The sequence below is a fragment of the Lagenorhynchus albirostris genome, chromosome 3, assembly GCF_949774975.1.
Source record: "Lagenorhynchus albirostris chromosome 3, mLagAlb1.1, whole genome shotgun sequence".
NCBI classification, from domain to species: Eukaryota; Metazoa; Chordata; class Mammalia; order Artiodactyla; family Delphinidae; genus Lagenorhynchus; species Lagenorhynchus albirostris.
Window position 1 is genome coordinate 118272299 of NC_083097.1, and position 22186 is coordinate 118294484.

Consider the following 22186-nt stretch of genomic DNA (forward strand, 5'->3'; position numbering starts at 1 on the left):
CGCCCCCCTCCCCAGCCTCTAGTGGTCTCATCACACTTTTCCCAGCAACTTCCTCTCACTGCTGGAGCCCTAAGCTTCCTCCAGCTCGAGCGCCTCTCCTGCCCTCTGCTCCCTTTCCAGGGCTGCCCTGCACACTGGCCTCACCCCCACGGGTCCCCTCATGTGGCTTTCTTCCACAGATGGCTCCTTGGAAGCAGGGACTTTGTCTTTGGATTCCAGTATCCTCAGCACTTAGCACAAGGTCCCGTCGTGCAGGTAAGGGCTCAATACACGCATTGGTTAAAGCTCCGGTTTTTAAGCTGTGCAGTGCACTAATCTCTCTGCAAAAAAAAAAAAAAAAGATTTCTGTGGTCAAATAAGTTTGGGAAACAGTGTACTAGACGTCCCCTTTTTATAGATGCACGATGCACGTCAGCATATTCAAGGTTCCAAGAAGTCCTGCAGTAAAGAACTTGGTTAACCCAGTGCTTCCCTCATAGAGTCGGGCGCAGAGCCCGGCTCCCTGCAGATCGCCGATGAACTTCCCGGGGGCACCCTCTGTGTAAAGTAAAGTGTCACTTCCTGCCTTCCCGTGGAGCTCCACTTGCCAGCCTCTTCCCCTCCTGTTGTCACTTGGGGTTCTCCGATTATGGGCTCCTCTGGCCATGCCTGGGGCAGAGGGGCAGTTCGCACAGTCCGGGGGCCCAGGGCCTTCTGTGTTGATGGCCAAATAGGGTTCTCCCTCCCTCTCCGTCCTTATAAGTTAAGTGCTGATCCAATTTAGGGTACCAAATGTGGAGGGAGGATATTTTTAAGCTCTCTTTGTGGAGCACGAAGGATGGAAGAGTCGTGAGAGAAATGCTGTCAAGGGGCCAAGAATCCTCGCTGTTCAGTCCCTACGGTCTCTGTACAGCCCAGGGGATGGGCTTCCTCGCAGACCCTGGAACTGCTGTGCTTTTGCCATTAAAATTCCGTTATTAATGACTCATTGTTAGTGCCCTGAAAGGAAATGTAAGGGGAGGCTAGGGAGGTGGCCTTTGTTAGCAGGGCCAGCCTGGGTCAGGACGACCCGAGGTTCGAGCCCTGATGCCCTCAGCAATGAGCCCTTTGCGCAAGGCTCTGCTGCCTCAGTTTCCTCATCCGGAGATGCTGTTTTCAGGGAGCCCTGACACTGTGGAGGGAATGAGGCTGTTTGGTTCATCATATCTTCAGTGCTAATACAGGGCAGGGCACTTAGTAAATGTTCAGTAAATATTCATTCAGTGAATGAGGGATTCTATGCGTTGTCTTTTCTCCACCGGACACCAGCACCAAACCTACCCAGCAACATAGGAGGTGCTTTAAAATATCTGTTGAATGAATGATTCTGTATACCCCTCCCCTGACTGCCATTCCTAGTGCTACTTCTGACCTGTAGTAATTGCTCAGCAAATATAAAATGTTTGTTGAATGAGCGTCTCTGATCCTGCCCCCCACCCCAGACCCATTATATTGTGCCCAGTACTCAGTAGGGACTGGAAAACACTGATCTATTTTCTAGGTCCACACTATGTGCCAGGCTGAGCCTGTGCTAAAACTCCCCCCTCCCCTCCCCTGTCCTCTCTTCTCGTGTTGGAGATTTGGTTCTCTCCAGAGTCCCAAGGGTGGTAGTTGCCATCTCACTCATTTCAGTCAGCGGAGAGGTAGGGATCAGTGAGCTGCCAAGCTGAAGTTGGGTAACAGACAAGGAGGCTTCCTGTCAATCTCAGGACGGCCCCCAGGCTCCGAGTGAGCACTGCCTTGCCCTCCTGGTGCTGGAGGACGGCTGACTATTGATAAAAAATGTCCCTCTGCGCTTTCCAAATTAAGACGACATTTAACTGAGTGCTCGCTGGCTCGCCAGCTCCTTCAGTCCCCCGGGGGACAGCCCATCTTGGTGGAAACGGTTTTGAGCACGTCCAAGGTCTCAGCTCTGACATCTCGGCTTATGTCAAGAAGTTTCTGTAACCTTTCTGTTCAGCAGACTCAGTTCTGTCAGCATGCACACTGTCTCACTCTCAGTCGGTTATTGGGTATAAGGTCTGGCATCAGCCTACTTGGAGGGGTTGCAACGTTCGGGTGAGAGCACTTAACCCTCACGTACCTACAACCCCGCCCTGATCAAAGGTCGGTTGCCTCCGAACAGGAACAGCTCTACCCATGAGTTCTCCAGGTTCGGCGGGGAATAGAGGATCACAGTGGGCCTTAATGTTATTTAGGTCACAGACCCCTTTGAGAATCAGATGAAAGCACTGACTCCTTCCCATAGAAAAATGAACATCTTCCCAATTTTGCATGCAGTTCAGCAGGTTCTTAGATCCTGAAGCCCAACCAAGAACCCCAGGTTAAGAACCCTTGATGTATTAGAAAGAACATCATCCTGAACCTCAGATGCAGATGCTAGCCCTGTCACAAGCCTGCCGTGTGGCTCCGGGCCAGTCACCTCTTTCTGTCTTGCCATTTCCTTGGCTATAAAATGTTCAGACTCCTTGTGACTAAAATTGCCCACGTCTGTGGAGGTTTAGATAGTGACTGAGAGCAGTGCTGCTTATATTTTTATAGGTCACATGTTCCTTTGAAAATCTGATAACTCCGTATCTTCTGCCTAGAAAAACACCTGTACACAAAGTCTCGCCTGGCATTCAGGGGGTCCAAGATTTAGGACTTTTGAACTAAAGTGAGGCAGTGATCCAGTTGCGAGCCCTGGTTCCAGTTTCCCTAGGTCACCTCCTCTCCCCATCTCTTCTCTCCACCTCCCAACATCAGCTCTGCACTGAAAATCCACTAGTAATTGGGGGCCAGCACTGCCTACTCCAGTGCTGTGGTTTTCTGACTTTGTCTTCACATAATGGAACATTTTTTTTTCTCTTTTCTAAGGAAGTCTTACCTGGAGCTCCAATATAGAGAAAAGGGACTCCTGTAGCATCTATTTACCCATTTATTCATTTATTCTTCCATTCAACAAGTATTCATCAAGTGTTGCCTTGTGCCAGGTACCTGGCTGGTCAGGTTGGAGACCCTACCTGCTTGGTGTCCCCCAGCCTCTTTCATTGACTTGGGGAACCCAGCAGCTTGCAAATCACAGACCTTGTAAAGAGTTTACTCTGCCTCGGCGTGATGATCAGAGACCTAGAGACCCTGCTCCAGAAGCATTCCTGAAGCTCCTGAAGCACTGTGAGGGCCTCATTTTCCTCATCTGTAAAATGGGATAATGGAATAATGATGCCTCGTTGCATTCCAAGTGTGGATGGTTTTCATTATCCCTAGTTGGGAGTATGATTGGCCCATTTCTGTGGACAGTGAACATGTGTACTGAGCTCCAGAAAAAGGGCAAAAGGAGAGGCACAGAAGGGAATTTTTCCCTTTAGTATCCAAGAAAGCCGCACATTACTGAGAAGCTGAATAGACTGCTTGGAAATTTCCAGGGAAATTATAAGGCTGAGCCTTGGGAAAATATTTGCTATTTTTTTCACTCCTTCCTCTCCTGGAAGGTTTGTTGCTGTCAGTGTCAATTTCATAGACCCGGTTCACACACTGTCCTCTAGGGCCTGAATTCACTGCTGTGACAGAGGAAGATTTACTCACGATTGGTGGGTCTGGAAAGATGACTTCTGTACCTGAAGGGCTGCTTGCTGGGAAAGCACAGGAGTCTGCAGACACCCACCCTGCATCAGGTCAGTTCCAAGTCCCTCTCGCTATGTGCTTGGAAGAGCAGAGATGTGAAGGCCTGAGTGGCTTTGGAAATGTTCTTTTCAACTGTGTTTCTTGAGGGGATCTCAGGCAAGTCTGCTACTGGCAAAAGCTCACCTATGGGGGCTCTTCCTTTCCTTTCCTTGGCTGGCAGTCTAGTGTCAAGGTCGAGGGCATGGGTTTTGGTGTTGGACAAGCCTAGTTCCGATTCCTGGCTCTGCCTCCTCTCTCTGCTTGATCTTGGGCAAGACCCTCAGCCTCTCCAAGTCTCATGGCTTTGTCTGTGAAATGGGGATAATAACACCTCCCCTCCTAGGGCTGTGGAGAAATGAAATGAAATCCTATTGTAAAGACTTGTGTCTGGCTCGTGTTAATGCTCTATAGTCATGCTTTTCTTAGCCTTAATTTTCCAGCTGAGAATCGGATTATTTGATAATGTAGCAGCAGCAGAGGAGCAGGGGTCAAGAGTACCCATGTCCATCATTGCCTGCCTAACACTGTGCACCCTCCTGTCCAGGCCCCGCATGACCCTCTGGCCAGGGACTGGATGACAAAGAACCTTCACTCTGTTCTTCCATCCTCCCTCTCGACAGGTGCAAACAGGATAACGAGCCACTGCTTTTCCTTTATTAGTAGGTCAGAGAGCTTTGCCTGGTGCCCCAGGATCCAGCCCCCCACACCCTCCAGTGTGCACCCAGGCCATCCTTTCCTGCTTGTGACACTCCTTGGCATCCGCTCTGCAGGAGGATGAACCCTCTGTGCTCTTACATGTGTTTTGCCAGCAAACACTTATCTCAGCGGCCAACTGTCTTCCTCCTCCAAAAAATCCACAGGCAGAGCCAGCCCCTAACAAGGGGTTGCTTTGGTCAGCCCGCTGTTTGTCCTGGGGCTCCTGCCTCCTCTGTGGGGCAGCACTGGTCACCTTAAGTTCTCAGGCCACCTCTGGTCAGTGAGTTCAAAGATTAGAGAAACCACCTCCTGTCCCAGAGTCCTCAGGGCCTGGGCTTCCTAACATCTCCCGGGGCCCCTGGTTCCTGGATCCACAGGTCCCTGCTGCTGCCGCCGCTGCTGGTCCTGCCCTCGGCCCCCTTCTTTCCAGATCGGCCCCCAGGGCCTTCCGAGCCCGAGGCCCCGCTGGTGGCTAGGTCTAGACTCAGGGTCCTTCCGCAGACTGAGAGCCGCCGCAGCACCTCGGAGGCGGCCTCCACCGGCACGGCGGGGCGCTGCTCCAGCAGCATCTCCAACAGTGAGCTCATCTCCGACAGGAAGGTGCTGGCCAGCCGCGTGCCCGTCGGGCTCAGCTCGGGCCCCGGCGCCTTGCCGAACGTCTGGAAGGTCCTGGGCTCCTCCGAGGTCGCAGCGTCCGGGGAGAACACGTTGTCACGGTAGTTGGTGGCGAGGGGCAAAGAGAGTCTTGCCATCCAGGCCGGATCGGGGACGCTCAGCCGGTCCAGGGCCAGGCCTGCAAGGGGCGGAAGGGACGCGGTGAGGGCGGAGCCCATGGCGGGCGGGGGTGGGGTCGTGGGCAGGGCGGGGCGCCGGACAAAGGAGGAAAGGGAAATGGAGGGGACCGATGGGGCGGCCGGAGGTGGGCGGGAAGGAAGAGGCCCTGACAGGGAAGCGCTCCGGGCAGGAAGGCAGCGACTGATGTCCGCGCGTGAGCTGAGTGAGGACGCGGCAGGGGGAGGAGGAAGGCCTAGAATTAGAAATGGCCCGTTTCTAAAGCATCTCCCGGTCCGTGGGGCTGTTTCAGGTTTAGGTGTCCTTCATCCATCCCTGTACAGCCAGGATGTTCACTCCCTCAGGACACCACTAGCTGAGGATGCCGGGGGTGGGGGTGGGGGAATCCCCGTTTTTAGCCATTGCTGGAGTTCCTGGCTTGGCGCTGCCTTCGGTTCCTATTCATAATAATAGTGACCACTTATTAAGTACTTCTGTTCTAGGCAATTTACATAATTATCTCATTTAACCTCCACACAAACCTTTGAAGTCAAGAGTATTTTATGGATGAGGAAACTGAAGTTCCAAGAAGTTGTCACACAGCTACTAGGCACCCAAGCCCAGATTTGACCCCCAGGTCTGATGACTTGGAAGCCCCCTGTCACTACACCACTGCACCCAGTCTCTGAAGAGCTGGCCCTTCCTCCCCCTGGATGCTAGGTGGCTCTGGTTTCCCAGGCCTACTAAGGTCTGTACTGTTGCCTCCTGGCCCCATGCTCTCAACTCCTCAACCTTCCCCTCTCAAGCTGCAGGAAACCGCGTGAAGGGGCTGGCTGCCTAAGAGCTGTCCCAGGGAAGGGCCGGGGCGGTGAAAAAGTGTCCCCCAGGCCCCAAATCCCACCATCACACTTCTCCTTTTCCCATCTCTTCAACAGAAAATCCTGTCTCAGAAAACTAGTTCCAGGCCCAATGATAGAGGCCAAGCCAGAGGGAAGAAATTATAGGCCTTGTGGTTAAGAATGTGTGTCTTTAAAAAAAAAAAAAAAAGCACAACATCTGCTTTAACATGTATTTAATATTTGCTTAAGGTACCCTGCTTTAAAATCTGTGCATAGAATGAAAGACTGGAAGGGGACGCGTCATAGTGTTAACTGAAATTACCCCTGGGCAGAAATGATTTATTCTCTTTTTGTTTATCTACATTTGTCTATATTAACCAAATATTACTTTTGTGATTTTGAAAAGTTATTGCAAAATACAGTAAATGCTGTTTCTATTAATAAATGAGTCTCGGTCTTGCCTTCACAGTGTGGAGCTGTGCAGGCTGTGAGGCAGGGTCATGCCCCTTCCCGACTGGTCCAGCCCACGCCTGGGGCTTAGTGAACGTTTATTGAATGATTGAATGGACATAAATATTAACCCTGGACATTTGGGGAATGTAAACCTAAGTTCCCTGAGACTCTGGGGTAATAAGTTTAGAACTCTTTTGGTGTTACAGAATCAGGCTTTTCCTTGCACAAGGGTCAGAGAGCTTTGGAAGGAATGAAGCTTGGAATGAGAAAATCAGTGGAGTGTAGGAGAATGGCTGAAATGTGATGATGAATTCACTCCGCGGCAGGTGGGCACTGGGCAGACCTGGATTTGATTTCCTAACTTTGCAGCTTATGAACATTGTGACCTTGAAAAACTTGCTTAACCTCTCTGAGCCTCCTTTTTCGCTCACAAAGTGGTGAAATAGTAGCACTTATCTTGTCAGGTGGCTGTAAGCATTCAGTGAGCTCACACAACGGTAAAATATGGTCATCATCACATCCTCAGGTGGGGCTTTTATCTGATGCAGCCAAGACCCCAGTGTCAGGCACGTTCCCCAGTAGCCTCATCACAGTCCAGCCCTGTGAGCAGCGCAGGCACTTCTACCCCTGCTGCGCTCTTCGTCACACCACTTGTTACCATCTCCCTGTGTTCTTTGCCCTCTGTGCTGTGGGGAAGCAGGACCACATGGGAACTGAGCCCACAGGTTCCAGCGCAGAGCTGGTGCACACAAATATAATGCAAGGCACTGAGGTCGTCTGAAATTTTCTAGTAGCCACATTTAAAAAGTAGAAAGAGAAGGTGAAATTAATTTGTAAAAGTTTTTTTATATTTAATATCATTTTATCACATCAATATTTTTAAAATTATTAATGAGATACTTTACATTCTTTTTTCATACTAAGTCTTCAAAATCTGGAGTGTGTTTTATACTTCTATCACATCTCAATTGGTACTAGCCATTTTCACATGTGGCCAGTGGCTACTCTATTGGGCCTCACAGCTCCGCATTCTAGACAATGCTGTCCTGTAAAACTCTGTAGATTTGTGCTGTCCCAAGCAATATCCATTAGCCACACGTAGCTACTGAGCTCCGGAAATGTGGCTGATATGACTGAGGAACTGAATTTTTCATTTTACTTGATTTTAATTAGATTTCATTTTACTTAATTTTAATTTAGAGCCACACTGCCTGGGTTAATAACCATTGGCTGCACAACCTTGGGAAAATTACTGAACACCCTGGCCCCTCAGTTTTTTTCCTTTATGAAATGGGGATAACAAATAGTCCCTATCTCAGAAGATTTTCTCATGAGGCAATTAGAACAGGGACTAGCACATAGAAAGCACTCAATAAAAGTTAGCTATCTATTTTTTTAACCAAGGAAAGGGAAGTCCCTGTCATGCCTTCAGCGCACAGAATATGTCCAGATGAAGAGCAGATTATTAACTACAGAAACAGAAAATCAGCGTAGGTTGGACTTACTGTGTGTTACCTGAAGGGGGCTGACTGATGCGGGGGCGGAGGGAGCTGGCAGATTCTTGAATTCTCAGGGTAAAAGGGTATTTAAAGACATCAAAGAAATGCAGATGAGTGGTTTAGGAGGTAGAGAGAGGTCCCCTGATGGTAGGTGGGCTCAGGATGGCTTCCCTTCAATCATTGAAGTGACTCAGGGCAGGCTGTATTACCTCTCTGAGCCTCAGTTTGCTGATCTCTAAATTGGAGCTCATAATATCTACCTGAAAAGACTGTTTGGAAGCTTAACTGAGATAATGTATATAAGACGCTTCCTTGGTACCTGGCACACACCAAGAGCTCAGTAACTGTTCACTATTCTTATGATGATTTTTTTAAATGAATGACCAAAGTAGAATCTGATCTTTAAACAAATGAAGATCTGAAGCTCCAGGGGAAGTGAAAAAATTTTGCTGATAGTCTCCAGAAATAGAAAGGCTGTTTTCCTGCAGTGGATTGGAGCAGAACTCTGAAGCCTGGGCACAGGAGGGTACCATGGGGGCAGAAGCGGGGTCGGGGTGACCCTGGGGAGTCCTACCTGTGTAGGGGTCCAGCAGGTTCGACAGCTCTTCTTCTAGCAGCTGCTTCACAGAGAGGTCCTCCTCAGGGTCCAAGGGCCCTTCCTCCTGATCTGGTTCTGCCTGGCCACCAGCCCTGGCACCTGGGCCATCTGTGTCTGGGATTGCACTCCTGCAAAGGGAGCCAACACAGTCCGCGAGTGAGGAAATTCACACATAGTTTCATTCATTCCTGCTCATGAATAGTCTTCTATTCATGCCAGCATTCATTCATCCACAGAGGGAAGTGGGTCCACAGCCCAGCCTGCAGAGTCAGACCAATCTGGGTTACTTGATCCCAGCCCTCCTGCCTACTCTGAGTCTGCTTCCTCATCTGTAAAATGGGAGTAATAAATAACACCCACCTCATGGGGCGTTATGGGGGTAAAATGAGGTGTTGCATGTAAAGAGCTTAGCACAGTGTTGTAAGCAGTCAGCAAACAGAAGTGACTATGAATGCCCTGATATTACACCATTGTCCCTCCATTGCTTCTCATTACCTGGCATGGAATAGGAGTTTAGTAAACTTTGGGTGATCTAATGCAGTCATCCTTCCACCCCTCCATCCCTCTATCTGAGTATGAGCTCCAGTGAGGGCAGGGATATTTGTCTGTCTCATCCCCTGCTCTCTCACCAGTGCTCAGAATAGGACTTGGCACATAGTAGGTGCTTAATAAATACTTTGTGGACTGAGTGACTGAATGTTCCTTCCTCCCTATTTGAGGCTAAATCGCAGACCAGAAGAGCAGGTCAATAGAGGATGCAGCAGAGGTGAGGCATCCGAAAGCTACTCAGAATCTACTATGGTGTCTCTTGCTGTCTCCCTGACCCCTCCCTCCCAAAGGCCCTCTCTATCACCTGGGGGAGGCCAGTTCCTGGGACTACCTTAGCATGGTGGGGACAGGCCTGGCGCCTCATCCCAGCATCTGGAAAAGCTCCCTTTAAGGCCTGGGGGTCCTTGCTGCTTTTTTTCTGTGGCCATTTCTGCTCCTGTGCAGGGGTAGCAAGTTTGCAAGTAATGGCAACAACAACTAATGTTTATTGAGCAATTACTCTGAGTCAGACATATGCTTTGCAAGGTATATTTACCTTCTCATCAAACCTTTCACGTCTGTAAGGGGTTCTCTTGTTGTCCTCATTTTACAAATGAGAAAACCAAGATTTGTAAAGATTAGGTAGCTTGCCCAAGGTCCCCACAAATTAAGTAAGAATTCAAATCCGGGCTGATAACGACTCTGGAATGTGTGTGCTCACCGCTACTCTACACTATTTCTAGCTATCTTTGCAAAAAAAAAAACAACAAAAAAAAGACTGTAAGTTGTCACAGCAAGAGCACTGAACCGGAAGTCAGTGTCCTGAGAGCTGGTCCCAGCTTTGCCACTCACTGGCTATTTGACCTTGAGCAAAGTCACTTTAAGGGGAAAGGACTTAGCATTGTTTGTGTACCTCCCATGTGCCAGGCACTGGGCCATGGGCTTAGAATGCGTGTGATCATTAAATCCTTACCCCATCACTACAAGGAAGTGTGGTGACCTCTGTTTCATGGATGAGAAACTGCATCCCTGAGGCTTGCTTTGCTCAAGTTTACATAGCTGGGTTGGATCAAACTACGTAGAGCCTCAGTTTCTCCATCTGTAGCAAGAGGGAGTTAAATTAGATGTCCTCTTGAGGTCTCTTTAATTCTAGGACGGCCCAAAGGAACACACCCACACACCCACATCCTTAGCCAGGAGCCTTCATATTATGTTCAAGGGTCAAGAGAAAGAGCTAAACGTTACAGATTTAAAGTTCATAGCCCAGCACCTCTGCAATCAGGGAACGGATAGATAATCAGAGCCTCAGGGATGAAGTCACTTCCTTAGTGACTTGGGTCCTGTAAATACTATTAATACAGTTGCTCCAGGACCAGGATGCCTGGGTGGGGGAATGGATGCTGTTCGCTGCAGTCTCCCAGGGGAGCAGCGTCTGGGATGTGCTCACCCTTCCTCAAGGCACAGAGGCTGCAAGGGTGAGGGCAGGCTGGTGGGGGGCTTGAGAAGCCAGTGGGGGCTACGTGCAGCTTACCTGCTGCCGCCGGGCTTGGCCAAGTACTTATTTCCCCGGTGGTTTGGTTTGGGCTGGAATTGGCCCTGATGCAGCAAGGACAGCAGCTGGGAGATTTGCTACAAGACAGGAAAAATCTGTTGACTCCACACAATTCCGACCCAGCACACTTCCTCACCGGATGTTTCCCTCAATGCCGGCGCTTTCTTTTTATAGTCTTTCCTCCAGCTTCAGATGTTCGTGGATCGGATGGGGGATGGTGAACGGTGATGGTGACGGAGGCAGGGATGTGTGCAGACAGGTTCCCTGCTTGGCCATGTGTCAACTACAAATTCCCGGGACCTGGGAGTCTGAGAGAGAGAATGAGAACCCTCTGGGCCTGTCCCCCAACTCTCATTCCCCCAGGAGACCAGCTCCCGGTGGAAGCGGTGGGACGGGGGTGAAAAGGGCATGTCCTGACTGTAAATGTATTATAACCTCGATAAGGATTATTGTAAAGTGTTATTTCCCCCGCTTCAGTGATGTTCAAAGACTGAGCCATTGTTGGCGGGCCAGATGTAAGACTATGTTGTACAGAAGGCAGAAGGGTGTCTTTGAATCATTCGTTTATTCATCCTTTCATTCGCTCGACAAGTATTTAATGAGAGCTTGTTTGTGCCACGCCGAGTGCTTGCTGGGGGGGTAAGAATGAGAACAAGGCCCAGTCTCTGCCCTCAGGGAGTTCCCAGTCTGCCAGGGAGGACAGTCAGGGGAGACAGGACACAGCAGCTGCTATGGGGGGTTGCACCAGGGATGAGAAACGATGGAGGTCAAGTGGAGCAGAGGAAGGCCCCTCACCCAGCTTGCAGCAAGGAGGGAGTTACGGGGTGGGGCTGTGGATACAGGGGGAAGTAATTCACTTATTTCAACATATGTTTTCTGAGTTCATACTACATGCCAGGCGCCTCTGCTGAGACCCGGAGGTTCCACAGGGGCTTGGCAAGTGGAGAGGGGGTGAGGGCCAGGGTTAGGGAGGAAGGGAGTTTCGGTCAGAAGGTGCTCAAGCTGAAAGGCCAGAGGAGACGGTGGCGTTTCAGAAAGGCTGGTGAATGGGGCAGGGGTGGGTGAGACGTCAGGGTGAGGCCCCACAGGCCCTTGTGAGGGAGAAGGCAAAAGACCAAGTCAAGGTCGTTTCTAGCTTGTTGTGTGATGTCAGGCAGGTTTTTAGACATACTCAGACCTCAGTTTCCACATCTCTAAGGTGGATCTAAAAATACCACCCAGACTTCTTTACAGGGTTGTCAGGATTAATTAGGTGGTTTGAAATGCTCTGCAGAGTCAACGGGTTTGGGTTGTTCCTCCTAGAAATGCTGCCTCTGCCTCCCAACTGGGCCCAGCCCCCCTCTTCCCTGAGAGAGTCCCTCTGCCCTCTGGGCAGCTCAAGACAGAAAATGCCAACCTCAGAGGAGAGTTGGAAGGGGAGGTGGCCAGGACTGGGGTTTCACTGTGATGTGGGAGGGCCAGGGTCCCATTGCCTGCCTCAGGGCAGTTCCCACCTCCTGGCTCAGGTCCAGAAACCCTCCTACAAGCACCTGCCACCCTGTTTTCGAGTGACAGCTGCTACTTCAGGGAAACTCCCTGAGTGCCAAACCCTAAGTTGTATGTTGTCATTCAGGCTGTCATTTCACAGTTAGAGTCCAGACTCTGGAGTCAGACTTGGGTTCAAGTCCTAAATCTGCCCCTGTTCCACTTCCCATCTGTGTGGCCTTGAGGAATTACTTAAGCATTCTGACCCTCAGTTTCCTCAGCAGTAAAAAAAAAAAAAAGGGAATAAAAATGAGACTCAGGTCATGTGTTGGTTGTGGCTATGAGGATTAAATGAGTGAAAGTCTATAAATTACTTAGGAATAGATCTTATGATAAGCACTTAATAACTGTCCAGTGGTATATAATCTCATGTCATTCTTCAGTAACCCAAGGAAAGAGATACCATTATATCCACTTTACAGATGTGGCACCTGAGGCTCACAGGGGCTACACAGCAGTTAGAGGCAGGGTTGGACTTTGAACTGGGGTCTGACTCCACTGTGGCACTGTGCTACCGGAAAGACAAGCATTAGGCAAGCTGCCTCTTAACTTGATCCCAACTTGGTACCCTCCTCTCTTTCACCCCAGTGGGGTCACCCACAGGGCTTGCTATCTGCTCTCTCTGTTTGCCAACCACCAGCACAGTGTTTGGCACAAAGAGCTCATTCAATAAGCATTTGATGAATGAATGGGTGAATGAATGAATGAACAAATGAATGAATGCATGGCTCTGGGCAACTTCTGGGGCTGCACAGAGCCCAGGGCAGGACTCCTGAGAGAGCAGCTGGGCCCTCTCGAGGTGGCTTCCTGGGGAAGGGGTGGGGGAAGGAAGCTGTGTCCTTGCTCCGCAGGAAACATGAGCTGATAGCCTGGCTCATGACAGAAGTGTGCCTTGGGCGGGCAGCCTGGCACAGGGAAAATGATCTGGGGTTCAGAGGAGTTGATACGGGTGTGAGATCAGACACCGTCCCGGAAAAAGCTTTCCCAGGTGTGTCCAGTAAATCCTAGGTCACTGGACACAGCCATTCATCATCCCATTTAATTCTCAACCCCCTGGGAGGTAGACACAGCTAAGTTTGGCATCACAATCCCCGTTTTATAGATGAAGAAAATAAGGCTCAGATGTTAATGTTGCCCAGCTCCTAAAGTGGCTGTGCTGAAACTGGAACCTAGATCTGCCTAACTCCCAAGTTCCAAGGTTGTTTCCACTGTCCTATCCCATAGGCCTAGCTGGCAAGCTCTGGGGTCTCAGGCAGGTCAAATGCAGCCCCTGAGCCTGGGGGCAATGATGCCTGTGCCGGCTTGCTTCACCCGGAGGTTGCCCAGATGAGATGAGGGCAGGTGAAATGGAGAAGAGCTTTGCAGAAATCATCATAATCATTTTCTGAGTGCTGACTACACGCCAGATGCTATTCTAGAGGCTTTAAGCACATTCACTTTATTACCTTCAAGCAAACTTGGGAGATGGGTGCTGTTAACTTGGGCAACTTCAACAGAGAAGCTGAGTGACTTCCCTGTGGTTCACAGCTTGGAAGAGGTGGAGCCAGAATTTGAACCTGGGCAGCCTTGCTCCAAAGCTTGTACTCTTAATCACTACCTTTGCTATGTGTCTACTTGCACAAGGCACTCTAAGTGAGTGCTCATATAGGAATTAACTGACCAGATCCTTAGGACAATTCTGCAAGGCAGATGCTCTTACTGTCATCCCTATTTTATAGATAAGGAAACTAAGGCTCAGAGACAGTAAGTCATTTGTCCAGGATCACACAGCTAAATTCTGTTGACCCCAGAGCTGTGCCCTGAACCACTGCACCCAATGCATCCTGAAGTGCGTGGTGAGCCTGAGGAATGAATGTGAAGAATGTGAGGGTAATGGGGTCTGATGCTGTTGTGGGCGGGTGAGGGGGGCTGACAAGAGAGGGAGCTGCCCACACCGAGGTACCTGAACAGGAGGCGAATCCACAGTGAGCTCCTCTACGGGGTTCCGCTCCGCAAAGGCAGCCACAGACAGCCGGACCAGGCTCCGCAGGATCTGACGGGGGCCTGACTCTTTCTCAGGGGCTACTTTGCCATGGAGATTCCGCTGCCGCCTCAGGGTTGCAGAGGAGGCCGGTGGGCTCAGCGGGGCCTCCTTACTGCCCTGGTCCCCAGGCACCCTCCCTGTGGGGCTGCCCGCAACCTTCAGGGGCCTTGAGCGGGGCTGGCCCGTCGCAGGTTGGGGCTCGGGAAGGTTCAGGTTCTCCCGGGAGGCATTCCTCTGCCTGGGATGGTTGAAAAGGAGGTTGACAGTGTCCTGCAGCACCTCTCGGCTCTCGGCCAGCGTTCCCTGGTTACCTTGGTTACGCAGAGTCCTGTACAGGGTCGGTGTGAGATGAAAGGGGGCCTGCAGGCAGGGGTCCCAGCCTGCTTCCATCATCGCTTCCTTGCCCACGTGCTTGGGGGGCTGCCCAGCTTCGCCAGGCTCATCCACCTGGCCCCTGAGCACGGGCACGAGGTGGATGTCCGCCTTCTGGATGTGTTTCTGGGGCCTCTTGGGCTGGTGACGGTAGGTGGACTCGGCCTCCCGACAGTTGTAGGCCCTGTTGTCCTTCTTCTCCGTCCGGCAAATGGACATAATCAGAGCCAAGATCAACCCGGAGATGGCCAGCAGTACGACCAGGCAAATCACCGTGAGCACCGATGTGCTCAGAGCCCCAGGCTCACGGGCTGAGTCCCTCAAGTGGTCCACACTGGTGACAAAGAAGACCCTCAACAGGGCCCGGGTCTGTAAGGAGGGGCTGCCCCGGTCTTCCACCACGATCTCCAGCTCCCACTCACTCCCAGTGAGGCTGCTGGCATTGGTGATGTTGATGAACAGCTGCCCCAGGTGGGGGCTGAGGACAAAGAGACCGGCTTCGTTCCCACTCTGAATGCTGTAGAGGAGCTCTCCATTTGCCCCCGAGTCTGCATCTCTTGCTACGATGGTCACCAAAAGGAATGGCCGGGAGCTGGGGGTGGCCTGTGGTGGCATGTCAGTGCCTGCTGGACCCACGCCATTGGGAGTTTCAATGGGCACCAGCAGGTGACCTGTGGAGGCATTTACAAGCACCGAGAGACTGGCTTTCCCATCGCTGAGCACGGGGTGAATCACCTCTGGGACATTATCATTGGCATCCAGCAGGCTGACCCACACAGAGACACTGGATGCAAGCTGGGGCTGCCCCCTGTCCTCTGCGATCACCAGGAACTCGAAGCCGGCCATCTGTTCATAGTCCAGTGACCTCTGAGCGGTGACCTCGCCTGTGTCTGAGTCAATAGCTACCAAGTGAGAAACCGGGGAGTCCTGGATGTGGTATGAGATTTTCCCATTAACGCCCAGATCTGCATCATGGGCCTTGATGGTAATGAGGTGAAGAGAGGGTAGGTTGTTTTCCCGAGTGGAGACCTGGTACCTGCTTTTCTCAAACACAGGTGCGTTGTCGTTGGCATCACCGATCTGAATGCTGAGCTGTTTCCTGACTGATAAGGGCTGGGGTCCTTGGTCTTGGGCCAAAAGAGTGAGGGTGTATTGCGGCCACTGCTCTCTGTCCAGCGTGGCATTGGTTAGCAGCATGTATGTGTTGCCATTGGTCCTCTTCAGCCTGAAGTGGCCCAGCTCTTGGCTCAGCCAACAGTGGACCAGGCCGTTGTTTCCTGAGTCTAGGTCATTTGCCATGATGAGAGCAATGAAACTGTCCTTGGGAAGAGCTTCGGACACCAGGGATGGTTGGGAGGCCCACGTGATGTGGATGTTTGGGGTGTTGTCATTGACATCCAGGACCTTGATGAGAATTTTGCAGTGGGCTGGGATGGGATTGGGACCCAGGTCCCTTGCCTGGACATCCACCTCGTAGGCAGGATTCTTCTCATAGTCTAGGGGTTGACGCAGAATCACCTGGCCTGTCTTGGCATCAATACTGAAGGTGTCCAGCACCTCTGGAGGCACGTGCTTACTGAGGAAGTATTCCACCTCCCCGTTGGGGCCTTGATCAGGGTCTGTGGCAGTCAAGTTTATGAGGAGAGTACCAGGGGCAGCGTCTTCTTGGATTTCCAGTGCCAGCGAGCTCTCAGCAAACACAGGGCTATTGTCATTGGAGTCCAGGACATTGACCTTGACCAAGCTGGTGCCTGACTTGGGGGGGTTCCCACTGTCATAGGCAGTTAACACCAGATCAAAAGATGAGTGGATTTCCCGGTCCAGCTCCTTCACCACCACAAGTTCCGCGTGTTTGGTCTCATCGGGCCCCACAATGACATCCAGGGCAAAATGCTCGCTGGGAGACAGGGTGTAGGAGTGCAAAGTATTGGGGCCAGTGTCTGGGTCCAGAGCTCTGTCCAGGGGGATCCGGGTGCGCAGGGAGGCGCTCTCAGAGATTTCCAGCTCCTGCTCACCTTTGGGAAACTGAGGCTGGTGGTCGTTGATGTCCAGCACCTGGATCTCCACGTGGATGAGAGCCAAATCCCCTGTGGCAAGCACGTCAAAGGAAACCAGGCAGGGGTCCTGCTGCCGGCAAAGCTGCTCCCGGTCCAGCCGCCTCCCCGTGCTGAGCAGGCCGTCCTTGGAGTCCACCTGGATGGGGAGCGCCTGAGGCAGCTGCAAGACCTGGAAGGCAGCCCCTGTTCGCCCAGACCTCTCCTCCCGGCCCAGTTCCTGAGACAGCTTCCCTATCACTGTGCCGGACGGTACTTCCTCTGACACTTGATATTTCACAGTGAGAGTGGCGACCTCCTGACAATCCCCTGAAAGGAACAAGTAGCCACCTGGCCCCCAAAGTCCCAGCAGAAGTGGCAGAAGTCGCATCATGCTTACCGCCAGAGTGGGCTAGATCCAGAAACCGCTAGAGTTCTTCGAAGGCTGGGCAAGTCCTCCAGTGTTCCCTGGGGGGCTTGATTAGCCCTGTTCTCCTGCCCCCAGACCTGCTGGCACAGCCTCGTCCCATAATTAGTTGATGGAGCCAGCAGAATTCCCAGGCGAGGCCATCTTCATCCGAAGAGATTTGAGGGGTCCAAGGACCAATGGAGTAAAATTGTTCAGGGGCACTGTTGGTCCCCGTTAGCAAATGATGGACAAGAGCCGGTCCAGGAGGGACTTGACCCAGTAGAGCAGGATGTGGGGATCTGACTTCCAAACAGTTGCTAGGCTGGGGAAACAGAGAAGCAGCTTTTTCCTATGGAAACCCCACCTACAGGAAAAGGGAGGGCTATGAGTTTCTATGCCAATTAGAGAAAGAGAGTTTCCATGAAGCTGAGTGGCCCGCCGCTGAGGAGGATGCGGCTGGGGACAGGCCGGATGGGAAGGTGCCGTCCATGTGGCAAGGCAGCCACTGAGGGGAGGGGAGCCCCTGCTGTGGCCAAGTGAGCAGAGAGCCTGAGCCCCTCCCGGGCAAGTCACACCCTGGCCTCTCTTCCCTTCCTTGTCTCTCTTTGTTTCCGTCATCTCCCGTCATTCTTCTCCCATTCCCCTTTTTCCCACACTTGTCTACCTCTCAGTCTTGACTTCGCCCTCATCACCCGTTTTTGTCTCATGGGAAGCAGCGCTGATTAAGAGAGTGGCTATAAGAGCCAAAATGCCTGGGTTCCAATCCTGACTCCACAACTTCCCAGCTGGGTCATGTAGGACAAGTTACTCAACCTCTCTGGGCCTCATCTTAAGAGTGCAGATGGGAATAACAACAGTAGCCCTCTCAGCAGGAAATCGTGGGGATGAAATGAAACGTTGGCCCGGAGTCGTAGGCAATGACGTTGTTATTAGCGGTGGGTGGCGTGATCTGCCAGCTTGGCCTACCTTGTGGCTGCCTCTGGCTGCACTGGCCCTGGGTCAGTCCCTGCCCACATACTTCAGGAGCCAAAGGTGCCCGTGTCCTTGGCTCCTGAAGTACAATGACCTTTCTGACCCGACGGTGTGGCCTCCCTCCCCCTTCCCTTCCGGCTCCCTAGCCTCCTGGCCCATTGTTCTCCACATCTGGTCCAGCCTGAGCCCCTGTCCGGGGGAATCCCCCAGCTCCTGCTCCTTGGTCTTGGAGGTTTTTATACCTTTCCCTCTCCCACACCTTCCTCTCCCTTTCCCTCCCTTCCTCCAATTCTTCTCTTCCCACTGCTGTTCATGTCCAAGAGTCCCGTCACAGAGGTGAGGCCAGGAGGGGGGCGAGTGGGCATTTGGCTTGGGTGGCCTTGAGGTGACTTGCTGCTTCTCATTTCCTCCTCCATCCACTGCCCCCACCATTGTCCAGTCTCGCACTTTACCTTGAGGTTGAGTCCAGAGGTTTCTAAACCTTTTGAAGTGATGGGAGTTAAGGGCCAGCTTCCCCTCAATGGGTGTTGGCAGCTCAGTCCTTGGGGCTGGAGGTGCCTGTTGGGACACAAATGACTCCAATCAGGCCCATTGGCCAGGGGGCTTGTGGCCATTAGGATGGGGCGACTGAGGACCTCCCTGGCCTAAGCCTCACCTTGCACCCCCCTTCCCCTCTGTATTCTCTTTCCCACACCCTATCCTTTCATATTCTACCCCTGGAGGTTTCCCAATAGCAAGGGGTCTGAATCCAATGGGGTGTTTCCTACAGTCTGGCTCTGAAGACAGAACACTCAACAGCTCGGAGACATGGCACAAGTCACATAACCTCTTTGGGCCTCAGTTTCCTTCTCTGTAGAGCGTGGCTGTCACCCATCTCCCGAGTTTGTGGTAAGGATTTGATGAGATAATGCAAGTGAAGGCTTGGTGCAATGCCTGGTACAGAGAAAGCACTCATTACATGGGACTAGCTTGCCTTGTACTATTTGCCAGGCTTTATACCTCGAATGCAAATGGTAAAAATGGTCTTGCATTTGTCCCTTCACGTTTTTTTCCTCCGCCTTCTTGGCCAGGAAGGCTCATTTCCCAGGGCTTCTTCAGCTCGGGCGAGGGCCCAGTGCTACCTGCCCTGCAAGGGGAACCAGCGTGGGCCCCAGGCCCTCTGGTGACAGTCAGCCTGCATGGCGGCCTCACTGTCTGGCCCTCACTCATCCTACTATGTGCAAGGCAGTGAGCAAGACAAAGTGACCCCCAAGGGGCTTGTAGTCTCAAGCCAGGGTGGGGAAAATGAAAGAAGTGGGTCCAGTGGATCGCTCCAGAGTCAGGCTTAGGGATCAGGGGAGGCTCCTCCTGGAGGACACACCCTGAAGGACGGGGAAGAGTGGGGGGGGGGCAGGTGCGAGCAGGTGGAGGGAGCAGAATGGAAGAGGCTGGAGGTGGGCGACCTTGCTTCTCGCAGTCCCACACGAGGGCCTGTGCGAGTGGGGAGGAGGACGGTGGGCTGGGGGTGTCAGCAGGGGCCGCCAGATGATGGAAGGCCTGGGACCCCGTGCTCAAGATTTGGACCTTGTCCTGAAGGCATGCGGAGCTTTGGAAGGGGTCTGAGCAGACTGATGAGAATAGCAGCTACCTGCCAAGCCTTGTCCCGAGTGTTTTACCTGCATCGTCCCATGCCACCCTCACAACCAGGCCATAGGGGTGAAGAAGCTGAGCATGGAGGGTTGGGTAGCTTGCCCAAGATCATGCACATTTGCCCTCCACAAAGCCCCTTCAACTGTACTCTGGGACGTCGATTGAAAGGGAACAGAGAAGAGGGAAGAAGAAGGCCAGCTGGGAGTAATGCAGGGGCGCTTTGGTGCAGGAGACTCTGGTGCTGAGAACATTTCTAGAGTGCCATCTGGTGGCCAAAGGCAGGAAAGCCACAGAGGCAGGGAGGTGGGTGGCTGGAGTTCTCAAATGTCCACAGCTCCAGACCCGTGTTCCTGTGCTGCGTACAACACAATGGAAGGAGCTATACCCAGGTGACAATCATTTCACTTAGTGGGAAACCTAATGTGACCCAACGCCCACAGGAGGAATTATGGAATTCATGATTTTACATGTGTTAACATTTATATTCTGGAAAGGGCATTGATTGTGTGTGTGTGTGTGTGTGTGTGTGTGTGTGTGTGTGTGTTGCCTTGACTGGGATTCGGGGATGTAAAAAATGGACTCACAGGCCAAGAAAAATTTTGAATTTGGATTTCGTAGGTGGTTTTTTTCTTGTTCTCTGTTTCACTCACGTTGGGGGCAGGAAGCTAAGACAACCCTTTAAGAGTCCAAAGTCAGCAAACCAGACCTTTTAAAGGCTATTACCTCTGGGAACGAGGTCCCCTTTTAGTAATGTTTCCTCCTCCTTTCTGGCTACCGGGTCAGTTGATCTTTAGCCGCCACATATCAGGGGGTGAAACTGGAGTTCATCTGGAGAGCCTTCGTCATCCTGAGTTTTGAAAATAGCTTTGAAGGCGCAGACGTCCTCTGAAATAGGTCCGAAATAGCTGAGGACAGCCTCCATCTTTTTGAAAAGAGGGCAGGCTTGGGCTTGGTGCTTGGAGGCCTTGTTCACCACCAGCCTTGGGGTTGTTCACACTTGGGTCCGTTGTTTGGGAGGGGTCGGGGAGTGAAGTGAGAAGGGTGGGGGGGTCAGAGGATCCCTGGTGTCCTGAGGAACCTTGAGGGGTCAGACCAGCAGGGTGGGACTCTGACCCTTGGGGGACTTGAAGACCAGCTGGAGGAAGGCTAAGATCATGCCCCACCTATGAATGTCCTGCGGGGTTGGCTGCTCACCCCCGGGGCCCCCTGTGAATCTGCCCGGTCGCTGGCCATAGTCATCACCACCCACCAAGGCGGTGTGGATGAAACTGGGAAGCTTCATCCTCAGGATCATTCTGGTTGGGGAGGTGACTGGACCACCTAAGGTCTGCCTCTTTTTTTCAGCAAGACCTTGTTGAAATTGGAGGCAGTGTAGCCAGGGCCATTGACCGGGAGACTCAAGTGGCTGTTCTGGGTCACCTGGTCCTGGCCCGCACTCTGTGATCTCTGTTGGGACAGACCACAGATGTCCATTCCCACACAAGGGCACCTCTTTCTGGGCAAAGAGCAGAGAGAAGAATGCACTTTGCAGGGAGAAATTTGCCAAGAAATAAGACTTTTCAAGAAATGAAAAGGCTTTGTGTCTTGATTAAGAGTGGTATCTCTCAGAAGCGTCCACGTATCACGATCACTTGAAAAGCTTTTCAAAATACCAGGAACAGGGCAAGAAAATTCATACTTTTCTCTTTCGCAGCCTGCCAAAGAGAATTTTATAATTGCCAGCTCTATTACCCCCTCTCTGAAAATGCTTCATCTTTCAGATCATTTGGGACCGGATTGAGAAAGTTGATTGGACCTTTTTTGCTGGCAAGAGAGGCCTAATTGATCTACATAATAAAAGGAAAAATAGATGAGGGGGTGGGGGATTGCTGAAGCTTGAGGATATTGTGGAGGGAGGTACCCTACAGAACGGGCAGAGGCTGTGAAGGAAGTAGATGGAAGATAAGGACTTTCCAACAGATAGTTGTAAACTGTGGATCACCTTCGTGGTTTTCAAGATAAATGCAAGAAAAGATTTATCATTTATTTTGTGCTTTAGGAACCACAACACGGCCCCCGCGAACAGACCACATAAATTCTGAGTTGATGAGGGTGACACTTATGTCTCTCTCCCCAATCCTCAGAGGGGGAGAGGGCTACTTCCAGCATGTAGATTTCGGTTCTGATATACTGCAGGTCATTCTGCCACGCACCCCTTCTCCACCCCACCCTCACTGAGAACCACTGACATAGAACTTCTTAGAAGCACCAACAACCTTGTAAGGGCCAAACTCTACAGCCATCAGGCCTTTCTCACTGAGCATCCTCCTGGTCCCCACCTCCCCCCGTGCTTGTGTCAATGCTCAGCAGAAGCTCTGCGCACAGCTGGTTCTTCTTCCGTATTTCTGCAGGCTCTTCTGTCTGCTTCTCTGAATCCTCCTTTGGTTTGCCTTCCTTCTGACTCCCAGGTGTGGGCATGTCCACCAGATAACTCTCTTCAGCCCTCTCTTCTACATAGGGTTATTAGCCCAGAAATCGTTTGCCAGATTTAACAAATAAAAATATACTGTGCCCTGTTAAATTTGAATTTCAGATAAACAATGAAAAATTTTTAGTATAAGTATTTTTATCTGGCAATCCTATCCAGAA

General features: G+C 51.7%; 2 protein-coding genes across 4 annotated transcripts in view; one reads left to right on the plus strand and one right to left on the minus strand.

The window, feature by feature from the left end:
• Positions 1-5: 5 nt before the first annotated feature.
• Positions 6-22186, plus strand: part of RNF14 (ring finger protein 14) — a 46799-nt gene continuing 24618 nt past the window's right edge. The window contains exons 1-2 of the mRNA XM_060143858.1: positions 6-255; positions 3543-3671. The gene's annotated coding sequence lies outside the window, so the exon portion shown is untranslated. The remainder of the gene's footprint in view (positions 256-3542; positions 3672-22186) is intronic.
• Positions 4293-17255, minus strand: PCDH12 (protocadherin 12). 3 transcript variants are annotated; one of them, XM_060143852.1, is made up of 4 exons: positions 14063-17255; positions 10576-10673; positions 8493-8644; positions 4293-5149 (listed from the first exon to the last, which is right to left on the minus strand). In XM_060143852.1, exons 1-4 carry the CDS (start codon positions 16940-16942, stop codon positions 4680-4682), a joined length of 3600 nt encoding a protein of 1199 aa, XP_059999835.1. In that variant the 5' UTR covers positions 16943-17255; the 3' UTR covers positions 4293-4679. The 3 variants fall into 3 exon arrangements, 1 of the variants encoding a protein (XP_059999835.1); XR_009539608.1 differs by lacking the exon at positions 10576-10673 and having other exon boundaries at positions 5014-5149; XR_009539607.1 differs by lacking the exon at positions 4293-5149 and having other exon boundaries at positions 8593-8644; positions 10576-10904.